Source organism: Macaca mulatta, chromosome 19, assembly GCF_049350105.2.
Source record: "Macaca mulatta isolate MMU2019108-1 chromosome 19, T2T-MMU8v2.0, whole genome shotgun sequence".
Lineage (NCBI taxonomy): Eukaryota > Metazoa > Chordata > Mammalia > Primates > Cercopithecidae > Macaca > Macaca mulatta.
This window is the reverse complement of record NC_133424.1, coordinates 62,433,887-62,446,272: the sequence shown is the minus strand read 5'-3', so window position 1 is coordinate 62,446,272 and position 12,386 is coordinate 62,433,887. Positions and strand designations below refer to the sequence as shown.

Genomic DNA, 12,386 nt, shown 5'->3' with positions numbered 1-12,386 from the left:
GGGCAGTAGTAGTGCCTCAATTCCCTGTGACACACACACATCCTCCTCTGGATGCAACAGAGAGCACACATTGTGGGTGCCCAAGAAATAGGGGCGGATCTGGCACAGTGGCTCATGCCTTCTAGCACTTGGGAAGCTTAGGCGGGCAGATTGCTTGAGCCCAGAAGTTTGAGACCAGCCTGGACAACATGATGAGACTCCATCTCTACAAAAACTGTAGCCGGGTGTGGTAGCACATGCCTGGAGTCCCAGCTACTCAGGATGCTGAGGTGGAAGGAGCACTTGAGTCCAAGGAGGTGGAGGCTGCAGTGAGCTGTGATTGTGTCGCTGCACTCCAACCTGGGCAACAGAGTGAGAGACCCTGTCTCAAAATAAAAGAAAAATCGTAGTGGAATGAAGAACAACTAAGGAGTGAATGCTGAGCCCGCCCAGGCTTCATTGTGGACACAGAGGTCAGGCAGACGCAGGCCCAGTGTCGGGGTTCCAGGGCTGGGGGGAGACATGGACAGGAAGCAGGAGCTGCAGGTGAGGGTGGAGGTAGCCCGGCACTGTGGGAGCAGAGGGGAGGCACAGGACCCCGCCGCCGGCTCCTGGAAACCCTCACCTGGGAGATGCCTGACCTGGTCTGTAGGGAACACAAGAGCCTCCCAGGTGGGCAAGGGGGAGGCAGGATTCCTAGGCAGACAGGATAGCACGTCTCTGCACCCTCTCCACTCATGCATTTAGTGCCAGGTTCCTGAGGCCAGTGGCTGTGCTGGACACCCAGGTGAGAATCAGCCCACGGTGCCTCTGCACTCCGATCTTGTCAGGGAAGCCGGTCCCCGAGGCTCCCCTGGGTTGAGTCTTCTCCCCACTCCCCTTCCTAACTCCTAAGAGCAGTCACGTCACCCTTTTCACATCCCCTCACCTAAAGAGACTTGATGAAAGTGACGGGTTCACAGAGAGGGCCTGCACTCGTCGACATGGTGCAGGGTGAATAAGCGGTCACAGTAATCATCTTGTATCAATGATAGCAGCATGGATAACAGTAATTCCACAGCCCCTGCTCCAGACCACAACCGTAGAGGGCCAGGCGCACGAAAATGCTCCCTGGAGAGTAGCTGGTGATGTTGACACTGTCCCCCAGACACCCCTCCTCACCCCCAGCCCAGCGTCTCTTAGCCCAGACCGTAGCCAAGGGGACCACAGGGGGGCGATGTTGTTACATGCTCGTTTCCTGGCACCCTAAGGTGCCCTGCGCTAGGACGTTTTACTGGTATACGTGGCCTTTTTCCATTCATTCAACAGATACTCACTTTTTGCACATTATAGTTCACGACAGGCAGCACGAGTAAAAGAAGGAGGAGAGGCAGTTTGAGTCCCTGAGGCTGTCTGGCATTCAAGGCCCATTGCTGGGCAAAGCACAAATGACAGCCAGCTTTGGACCCGCTCTCAGGGCTCCCCAGCTGGTCAGGGAGAGCCCACGGCAGGGGGTGGCAGTGGCGTTGCTGTGCAGCGTGTAACGTCCTGTCGATGGCACAACCGGGCCTTCCTGCGCTTGTATGTCGATGGCTGCCATGGGACATCCGCGAACCTACACACAGGCCCAGGAGGGACGGAGTTCCTCTGCCTGGAGGGATCTGGGGAAGACTTCCTAGGAGGCCAGACCCTCGAGCTGTATCTCAAAGGGAGAACAGCCACCTGCCAGAGTTCAGGGTGGGGAAGGCCGCCCAGGCAGCGAGAGTGATGTGTGCAGAGGCAGATGTGTGTGGATGTGTGGCCTGGTGGGACGAGGAGTCCTTTGGTGTGGATGGGACATGCGATGGGAGAAGGGAGTGGAGAGATGGAGCTAGAGGGTGGCCAGTGTGTGCTGGGGAGCCACGGGAGGCAGGGTGGGCTGTGAGCAGGGAGGGTCAGGGACAGGTGTAAAGAGACCCTCTGGGGCCACGTGGGGATGCACAGGAGGCCAGGGAGGAGTTGAGGTCCAGGGAAAAGGGATGAGGCCTGAGCTGGGCCCAGATCTATGGGGCAGAGGGATTTGAGGAGCAGGAGGGTGGGGCTGGGGGATAAAGCAAAGGCAGTGGGTAAATCAGGATTTTTCCTGAACAGCCAAAAAGGGGTGCACGTGCATGCACGTGTGTGTTATACATATATGTGTATGTGTGTGTATGTACATATACAGTTAGTCCTGATTATTCAGAGTCCATATGTGTGAATTCTCCTACTCACTAAAAGTATTTGTAACCCCAAATCAATTCTTGCAGTTCTTTCGTGGCCACTTGCGGACACATAGTGTGGAGAAAAATTTTAATCACCTGACACACATGTTCCCAGCCTAGGGAGGAGCCAGATAGCATTCTGCCTCCCCGTTTCAGCGCCTACACTATATACGCCAGTGTCGTTCAGTTAATGCTACATTTTTTCCTGTTTTTATGCTTTTTGTCAGTGATTATGCCATTTAAAATGGCCTCAGCCAGGCGTGGTGGTTCACACCTGTAATCCCAGCACTTTGGGAGGCTAAGACAGGAGGATCAGAGCAGCCTGGGCAACATAGTGAGAACCCGTCTCTACAAAAAATCAAACAGCCACCTAGCATAATGCTGAAGTGTTGTCTGATGTCCCGAAGCCTGAGATGGTTAATAATTCGTGTGTTGTATCAGCTTTGTTCAGGCATGAGCTACGGTGCTGTTGGCCGTGAGTTTGTGGGGAATTCTTATCATTTCAGGTTGCCTTGGCATTCATTTGAATGTAAGTTGGACTTTCTCATGCCAGAAGCAGGGCTCGGTCACCCTCAGCACAGTTTCCAGTTTTCCACCTCCTCCCAGTTCCTCCGTGTGGTTGACCCAGATATTTCCCTTATGCAGCCGCCTCCGGGGGAACACTTCCCTCCCTATGGGTCAGCCACAGACAGCCTACTTGACGGCCCCGCTGACCACATCCCACTGAACTGTGCAGATGCCACAGTGACCCCCTCTCAGGCACAGCGTGACCTCCAGGAACTCGAGCCTGCTTGCTTTGAACCCACCAGTTAAAATCCCCTCAGAATGTTTGGATACCACCCATTGGCCCCTCATGCAACCACGAGCTCCCTTACCTCTGTCTGTGTGTGTCTGTGTGTGTGTGTGTGTGCGTGGGACGGGGGGAGGTCACCTTTGGGTGTGTCATGTGCCCCCAGGACCTGTAAGTAATAAAATCTTTATTTTCATCTTGGATCTTTCCTCATCGTTGAAAGAATCCTCTCCATCTTAAAGATCCCAGGTTAAAACAGAGTTCAGTGCTAATGAATCAACAATGCTTATTACATAAGATGTCTTTCAAAAGAAACATACATAAAACAAGGTGTATTGATTGGGGAAAATGATATGGCTGGAGGCTTGCAGGAGGCCACTGCTGTTTCCCCTGGGAGCAATGGTAGTGGGTTGGTTGATTCAGTGTTCACAGTGGCTTTAAGAACTTAACTTCCCTGGATGGCAGAGGGGACTGTGTATATATCTTAGGCTGTGTATATATCTTAGGCATTCTGTTTTAAAAGGTTGCTCTCCTTTCCCTTTCACATGTGCTTCTGTCCCTTCAGGTTTACTGATAAGACCTTTCACATGTGCTTCTGTCCCTTCAGGTTTACTGATAAGCCGGGGCCCTTTGTGGGACCCTGCGGTCATTGGATCAGACCCTCAGGTATGTCCTGAAGGGAGCGGGAACAGGCAGGGACCTGGGCAGGACCTGGTGGCTCAGATCCATCTTGAGGTGGCCTCTCCTTATACTTCTTCCTTTTTTTTAGTTTTCCAAATTGCATTTGTAATATGTACCCATTGTAGAAAGACAAAAATTGTTGGCCGGCCGCGGTGGCTCAAGGCTGTAATCCCAGCACTTTGGGAGGCCGAGATGGGTGGATCACGAGGTCAGGAGATCGAGACCATCCTGGATAACACGGTGAAACCCCGTCTCTACTAAGAAATACAAAAAACTAGCCGGGCGAGGTGGCGGGCACCTGTAGTCCCAGCTACTCGAGAGGCTGAGGCCGGAGAATGGCGGGAACCCGGGAGGCGGAGCTTGCAGTGAGCTGAGATCCGGCCACTGCAGTCCAGCCTGGGTGACAGAGCGAGACTCCGTCTCAAAAAAAAAAAAAAAAAAAAAAAAAAAAATTGTCAAAACATTCACAAGTGCCTGTGAACAACAAAACAAAAACACACAAGTGTTTTTTGAGGACAGAGTAATTTTTTTTTTTTTTTTAAGACAGGGTCTAGCTCTGTCGCCCAGGCTGGAGTGCGGTGGTGCGATCTCGGCTCACTGCAATCTCCGCCTCCCAGGTTCAAGCAATTCTCGTGCCTCAGCCTCCCAAGTAGCTGGGATTACAGGCGTGCATCCCCATACCTGGCTAGTTTTTTGTATTTTTAGTAGAGACGGGGTTTCACCGTGTTGCCCAGGCTGGTCTCGAACCCCTGGCCTCAACTGATCTACCACCTCGGCCTCCCAAAGTGCTGGGATTACAGGCATGAGCCACCATGCACAGCCATTTTTATGAACAAAAAATGGGCTCACCCTACATACATCTCATTCTACCTCTTGCTTTTTTCCCTTAACCCTGGGGCCGTCCTTCATGCCCTTCCTTTATAGATGCACCACAGGTTTTATTGACAGCTGCACAGTAGCCATGGTTTGGCCGCACCATAGCTTATAAAGCCAGTCCCTGTCACTCGTCCCTGTCCCTGGGTATTTGCACTGTCTCGTTTGGGTGTGGGGGTGTTTGTTGCTGCTGTTGTCTTTGTGCCCCTCCTGAACAGCTTTGATGCTTTTCTCTAAGCTGGAGGCAGAAATGGACAGACAGAAACGGATAGCGTGTCCCCTCTGGCTCTCTAAGGCTCATTTTTGAATTACTTTAAATCCCTGGGTTCAGATCATGGCTCAGCTGCCAAGCACTCCCCTCCAGTTCTCCCTCTGTAAACCTTGGGCCTCAAGGATGTTTAAGCTGGTCCACCAGAGGTTGGAGGTGGAGCTGAGGCAGGGCCCGCCTCTTTAAAGACACATGCTCAATATTTATGTGCAGGGAGACTGCACCGCTAGCTGGGATCTGCACTGAAACACTGCGGGCCAGGGGAGGGGTCTTGATGAAACGCGATTGGCTGTGAGGTGATCATTGTGGAAACTGAGTGATGGATACTTGGGTGTTCATGCCCTTCTCCAGGTGCCTGTGTATGACGTTTTCCAAAACTGAAAAAAAAAATGGAAGTCCCCTGGCAATGCCAGGCACCAAGCAAATGGGCACTTTTGCTGAGACCCTCGTGCCTGTCAGTCCCCTACCCCCCACCCTTGGGCACCGACCCCCAGGATCGAGGTTGGGGGACGCCTCTCAGGCGCTCCCTTGCTGGGGGTTGTCTTGACCACAGAGACCCTGCAGAATTACCTGAAGGTGGTGATGGCCCTCAAGTACGAGGAGAAGCCGCCCTACGCCGTGCTGAGGAACAACCTAGAAGCTCTGCTGCAGGATCTGCGTGTGTCCCCATATGACCCCATTGGCCTCCCGATGGTGCCCTAGGTGGAATGCAGGTGGGAAGAGCTTGTGAGTCTTCAGCCCTCTCACCCCTTGCCCTCGACCCAGCCCTGCCCCAGGCTCCAGGGGACACTTCCCAGAGGCTGTCCCACGTTCATATCAGGGCCCAGCTTCCCAGGGAGATGCTGGGGTTTTCCACAGGGTCCTTGAACTTCCCAACCTCCAGGAATGGCAAGTAGCAGAAACCCGGCTCAACTTGGCTTTAAGAAAAGGGGGTTGCCGGGCGCGGTGGCTCAAGCCTGTAATCCCAGCACTTTGGGAGGCCGAGACGGGTGGATCACGAGGTCAGGAGATCGAGACCATCCTGGCTAACACCGTGAAACCCCGTCTCTACTAAAAATACAAAAAACTAGCCGGGCGAGGTGGCGGGTGCCTGTAGTCCCAGCTACTCCGGAGGCTGAGGCAGGAGAATGGCATAAACCCGGGAGGCGGAGCTTGCAGTGAGCTGAGATCCGGCCACTGTACTCCAGCCCGGGCGACAGAGCAAGACTCCGTCTCAAAAAAAAAAAAAAAGAAAAGAAAAGGGGGTTGAGGCTGGGCACAGTGGCTCACGCCTGTAATCCCAGCACTTTGGGAGGCCGAGGCAGACGGACAATGAGGTCAGGGGATTGAGACCATCCTGGCTAACACGGTGAAACCCCGACTCTACTAAAATACAAGAGAAATTAGCCGGGCGTGGTGGTGGGCGCCTATAGTCCCAGCTCCTCGGGAGGCTGAGGCGGGAGAATGGTGTGAACCCGGGAGGCGGAGCTTGCAGTGAGCCGAGATGGCACCACTGCACTCCAGCCTGGGTGACAGAGTGAGACTCCATCTCAAAAAAAAAAAAAAGAAAGAAAAGAAAAGTGGGGTTGATTGGCTGTTGTAGCTAGAAAAGTCTAAGGGGGAGCTTCAGGCACAACAGGATTCAGAGCCTCAAAAATAGCATCAAGACGTTTTCTGTCTCTTGCCATCTTCTGTCCTTTCTTGCATCCCTGCCTCCCTGTGTCCTTCCACCCAGCCACCTGTAGTCTCTACTTTCCTTTGGCCTGGCCCCCTTGGCTCCCCATACACAAAAGGTAGCTGCTCCATGCCTTCAGGTCTTGTTCATAGCGCGCACTCCTCCATCGTGTGGATGACGGACACTCCTCACAGCCAGCAGCTGGGCATTTGCTTAGTTTCCCAGATTTTTCTTTTACAAGCAGTGCTGCCTGTGTGCACAGCCCGGCTGCTGGTGCGCGCTGTCTGTGGATGGAGGTGTCAACTTGACAGTGAGGAAGTGAGGGCTAGATGGCTTTACTTCCGTCAGCACTGTGTGTAAATGTGCAGGCATGTTTGCAAGGTCGAAGACAAACTTCACAGTAAATTTTGGCAAGGGTGCAGGGATGTGTGCTGAAGAGGGGTTTCTCCAGGCTCCCTCTCTGTCCCCGGAGTCGTCATTTCTCTCATCAGGGTTGGCTGGAACCAAAGCTCAGCGCTTTGTCTAACTCGGCACCACCCTGGGGGCATTTGGCCGTGTCTGGAGATACTTGGTTATCAGGATGCAGGACGGTGGAGGCTGGGAGGCTGCCTGGCATCCTGCAACACGCAGCATGGTCCCCACCTCTACCCGCCCCCCACAAAGAATCCCCCAGCCCCAGTGGTCACCAGTGCCGCGATTGCGAGATCCTGGTCCAGGGGAGTCTTGAATAGCGTCTCCTTTTGGCGGCCTGTCTCCCTGTGCAGTGACCTCTTCTTGGCATTTGGATTACAAGTGCTTCTTTTTTTTTGGAGACGGAGTCTCGCTCTGTCGCCCAGGCTGGAGTGCAGTGGCGCGACCTCCGCTCACTGCAAGCTTCGCCTCCCGGGTTCACGCCATTCTCCTGCCTCAGCCTCCGGAGTAGCTGGGACTACAGGCGCCCACTACCGCGCCCGGCTAATTTTTTGTATTTTTAGTAGAGACAGGGTTTCACCGTGGTCTCGATCTCCTGACCTTGTGATCCGCCCGCCTCGGCCTCCCAAAGTGCTGGGATTACAGGCGTGAGCCACCGCGCCCGGCCTACAAGTGCTTCTACATTCCCACAACCTTTCCTCACATCTGAGGCTGAAGCATAAGCTGACACGTGTGTGCCAGGCGACTCGCAGAGCCCCTGCGCACAGAGTGGGCCAGCGGTGAGGGGTGGGGGCCCTCTTCTCTGTGGTGGAGTAGCAGGCTCTCTGCCTCAACCAGAGGCGCCGAGAGTCAAGTCATGACCTTCTGTGCCAGTCTCACTCCTTCCCCCACCTCTCCAGCTCGATGCAGAGCTCCTCCTCCATGCACCCAGTTTTCCAGGCTGGACAGCTCGGGGTCCTCGCCAACACCCTCACTCCCTCAGCAGCCTCCTCCAAACCTTCGGTCCCAGATGAGACCAACCATGGGTCACTTGTCACAGTCTTCTGCTGGCATCGAGCTTCTCCAGGGCAGGGTTAATCTGACCCTATCGTCTCTGCTTTTCTGGCATAGCACAGGGCAGAGGCTTCGTCCTGTTTATCGATGGAGCAAATGTCCTGTTTATCGATGTCCTGTTTATCAAAAGGCGTTTAGAACCCGACACCTGACAACCCCGCAGGGTCTCCACCATCTCACACCCGCACATTCTCTGGAAGCCACTCACTCAGCCCCTTGGTTGGGAACGTAACGAGGAGATGGCATTTGAGGAGCCCGGTGACCTTCGAGCGCCTTGAAAGTCATCTCGCCTCTTCTCCACAGCACCTCCTTGCCTTGGCCCGAGGCCGAGCTCCCTTCCTCCCCTGGGCATGATGCGCCAGCCACACACCCTCCCCTCCAATTCTAGACCAGGCCAAGCTGGACCCCACCCCGGAACCTTTGCACCTGCCATCCCAAGGTCTGGAAGGCTCCCCTCTTCCTGGTTTTATGCAACTGCTGCTTCTCAAGATCCGAGGCCTCTCCATCCTCTATGAGGCATCCTCACTGCCCCTCACACACCTGCTCATCGCGTCGCATGTTTTCCACGCAGCCCTTGCTCCCCTCTGGAGGGAAGCGTGTGTTTAATGTGGAGTCTCCACCCCCCTCCTCCGCGTCCTAAGCCCAGCAGGGGCTCCTCGTCCCGTATGGTCATGATGACATCCCCAGTACCTAGAAGGTGCCTGGCACGAAGTGAAGGACAGAGGGTGTTCCCTGAATGAATGAGATACTAACAGCCATTTTTATTGTCTTCTAGAATTTTCCATTTGCAGTGTGCAACAGAAAGAAAAAAAAAATGAAGCAATGTGACTCAAGGCCTGCTGTTTAATCACAGATAAGCTTCTAGAACAAGCCCTGGAATGTGCATTCCTGCCACTGGTTTCGGGATACTCATCAGTCCTGATTAGCCTCAGGGAGACCCCCCGTTTCCCTCCAGTGAATGTGAAGTTCCCTGTCTGGGTGGCCTGCCCTTCAGCCAGTGTCCTAGCAAAGCTGGATGGGGTTGGGCCGGCCCCCAGGGGGGACCCCTGCTACCCTTGACACCTCTGTGCTTTGGTAATAAATTTTTTACCAGAGCTTAAGGAACCAGTGTGTCTGCAAAAGTTCTTTTGGGGCCCAGGTGCGGTGGCTCATGCCTGTAATTCCAGCACTTTGGGAGGCCAAGACAGGAGGATCACTTGAGCCCACGAGTTTGAGACCAGCCTGGGCAACAGGGTGAAACCCATCTCTACAAAAAATACAAAAACCAGCTAGCCGTGGTGGTGGACTCCTGTCGTCTCAGCTACTTGGGAGGCTGAAGCAGGAGGATTACTTGAGCCCAGCAGGTTGAGGCTGCAGTGAGCCATGACTGCACCACTGCACTCTAGCCTGGGCAACAGAGTAAGACCCTGTCTCAAAAAAAAAGAAAGAAGGAAGAGAGAAGCTAAACCGGCTTCTCTAAATTTTGTCTTGAGTAGCTCAGATCATGCATCATACTTTGGAGTGTGGAGAATCCGAGGCCAGGTAAGGAAGAAAGTGCTCTCAGACGCCCTGACTCTCCTGTACTGATAAACCCTACTCAGGAGAAGCAGGTGGGATCAGGGAACCGCATACCATCTCCTGGCTGAAGGCGGGTGTGTGCGCCCCTTTCCAGAAGGGGACATCCGCTAACAACAGAAAAACCGGCCCCCCAAACCTGTCCTGCTTAGACCCCTTGTTGCACATGAATCCGTGAACCCTGAAAATGTGAGACAGGTCCAGTGAATTTGGAAACTTTGTTTTGCCAAGGTTGAGGACATGGACCGCGACACAGCCTCAGGAGGTCCTGATGACGTGGCCAAGGTGGTTGGGGCACAGCTTAGTTTTATACGTTTTAGGGAGACTTGAGACACGAGTCACTATGTGTAAGAAGTACTTGGGTTCCGTTTGGAAAGGCAGGACAACTTGAAGCAAAGGCAGGAAGACTCAGAGTGGGGAGGGGGCTTCCAGGTCACAGATGGGTGAGAGATGAACAGGTGTGTTCTCTGGCGTTTCTGATTAGCCTTTCCAAACGGAGGCGATCAGACGTGCATCTGTCTCAGTGAGCAGAGGGGTGGCTCTGAATAGAATGGGAGGCGGGTTTGCCCTAAGCTGTTCCCAGCTTGACTTTTATTTATTTTCCTTTCACAAGTCTATAAAAGATTAGGGGCGTCAGCTGCACTTCAGCACCCAAATCAGGTGAGCAGACGGTCAGTGTCACAATATCAACACCGGTCTCCATCCTCTGCCCGCTGGGGCAGTGCCCAGTCCAGTGCCTCAAGGTCCTGGCAGCCCCTGTGTCCTCCTTCCTCATCTCTTGAGCCAGCACAGCCAGCCCAGCCTGACCCTGCTTAGACAATGGAAGGAGCCCAGGTCCAGGCCCAGGGAAGGCCCGGGCAGTGGCCCCACGTTTCTGAGCCCAGGGCCTTCTGTCTCCAGAGCCCAGGTTCTGAACCCTTGTGGGTTTTGGCAGCTCATCCTCCGAGCTCTGAGAGGAGGGTGTTGTCAGGATTAGATGATGATCTCCCAGCACAGGGGACGGGAATGGCCCGGGTGCCACCAGGACGTGCAGCTGACGGTGGCTGGAGCCCGTTCTCTGTCCCCCACACCCACACCCTGCCCCTTGCTCCAAAATGGAACCCTGGCTTAGATTTAATCAGACATTGGTGGTGGTGGTGTATTTTTGTTTTAGTTTTTGAGACAGTCTCGCTCTGTCACTGAGGCTGGAGTGCAGTGGTGCGATCTCGGCTCCCTGTAACCTCCGCCTCCCAGGTTCAAGCGATTCTCCCGCCTCAACCTCCTGAATAGCTGGGGCTACTTTCCACCACTCCTGGCTAATTTTTGTATTTTTGTATTTTTGGTAGAAACGGAACAGGGGTTTTGCCATGTTGGCCAGGCTGGTCTTGAACTCCTGACCTCAAGTGATCCACCCTCCCAAAGTGCTATGATTACAGGCGTGTGCCACTGCACCTGACCCATTTTTATCTATTATGCCTTTTTTTTTTTTTTTTTTTTTTTTTGACACGGAGTCTCACTCTGTTGCCCAGGCTAGAATGCAGTGGCTCAATCTCAGCTCATTGCAACCTCCACCTCCCGGTTCAAGCGATTCTTCTGCCTCAGCCTCCCGAGTACTGGAACTATAGGCGCCTGCCACCATGCCCGGCTGATTTTTGTATTTTTAGTAGAGACTGGGTTTCACCATTTTGGCCAGGATAGTCTTAAACTCCTGACCTTGTGATCTGCCTGCCTTGGCCTTCCGAAGTGCTGGGATTACAGGCGTGAGCCACCACGCCTGGCCTATTATGCCGTATTTTTACTAAACCTCCATTTTTGACTAACCTATTCATTGTGTTATAACTGCCTACAGCTTTTAGTTCAGGAACGTGCTGTGCAGGTGAATAGCCTGGGAGCAATGGGCTATACCGTACGGCCTCGGCGTGTGGCAGGCTGTACGATTTACGACTGCATAAGCACATTCGAGGATGCTCACATAACAGAATCGCCTGACCATGCATTTCTCAGGACACATCCCCACACCTAAGTGACGCGTGGAAAGCAAGTGCTGTGTGAAAGATGCAGTAATGCGCCTCAGCAGAGCCCACAGCAGCGCGGTTAACGCCCTGGCGGGCCGTCCAGGCAACTGGCTCATCTTGCGTGTGGTGCCTGTGGTTCCTCCCTGATGCATGTTCCGTGGAAGGAGGAGGAAAGAAGTTGGATGTGACCACCGCAAACACCGTATTAGAATGGGAGTGGAATGCAGACTGCAGCTGCAAGGAATTTGATAAGCGAATCCTGCAAAAAGAAGACACAGCTGGCTGGGCACGGTGGCTTACGCATGTAACCCCATCACTTTGGGAGGCTGAGGCTGGCAGATCACCTGAAGTCGGGAGTTTGAGACCAGCCTGGCTGACATGGTGAAACCGCGTCTCTACCAAAAATACAAAAATTAGCCAGGCATGGTGGCATGCGCCTATAATCCCAGCTACTCAGGAGGCTGAGACATGAGTATCGCTTGAACCCGGGAGACGGAGGTTGCAGTGAGCCAAGATTGCGCCACTGCACTCCAGCCTGGGCGATAGAGTAAGACTCTGTCTCAAAAAAAAAAAAAGAAAAGAAAAAGGACACTGCTAAGGGGGACAAAATCATCGGGGAAATATAATTAGTGATAGAGGTAATGTGATTCACACATTTATAATTTATTTCAGATAAATAATGGATGATTATCTGTGTCTGGTCAAATACGGAGGTTGAGGTCCCAGGAAGCGGGCTCTGAGGCGGAGAGCAGCCTGCAGGGATGTGTAGGCTGCCCCGGGATCCATAGTGGGAGTGGGGGGAGCGGGAACGACAGAGAGAGAATCAAGCTCCGATGCGGCCCAAGGACAGCCCCACCCGAGGCTTCAGGGAGCTCTGAAGCTGGACCTGCCCTGCAGAAGGGTCTCGGTT

The 12,386-nt window shown here is 53.7% G+C and overlaps 1 protein-coding gene across 45 annotated transcripts in view; it reads left to right on the top strand.

Moving 5' to 3' along the window:
• The window catches only part of VRK3 (VRK serine/threonine kinase 3), a 174,088-nt gene that overhangs the window by 40,544 nt on the left and 121,158 nt on the right, over positions 1–12,386 (top strand). For 14 of the 45 annotated variants that reach the window (XM_015124634.3, XM_077980958.1, XM_015124633.3 and 11 more), the window contains 3 exons: positions 3,596–3,654; positions 5,364–5,523; positions 8,704–9,032. In XM_015124634.3, coding sequence (XP_014980120.2) covers positions 3,596–3,654; positions 5,364–5,512 — 208 coding nt within the window. In that variant the 3' untranslated portion in view covers positions 5,513–5,523; positions 8,704–9,032. Of the gene's footprint in view, positions 1–2,704; positions 3,190–3,595; positions 3,724–5,363; positions 5,703–7,506; positions 9,033–12,386 lie in introns of those variants that run through there. The other 31 variants (XM_077980940.1, XM_077980941.1, XM_077980935.1 and 28 more) reach the window with 9 other exon arrangements.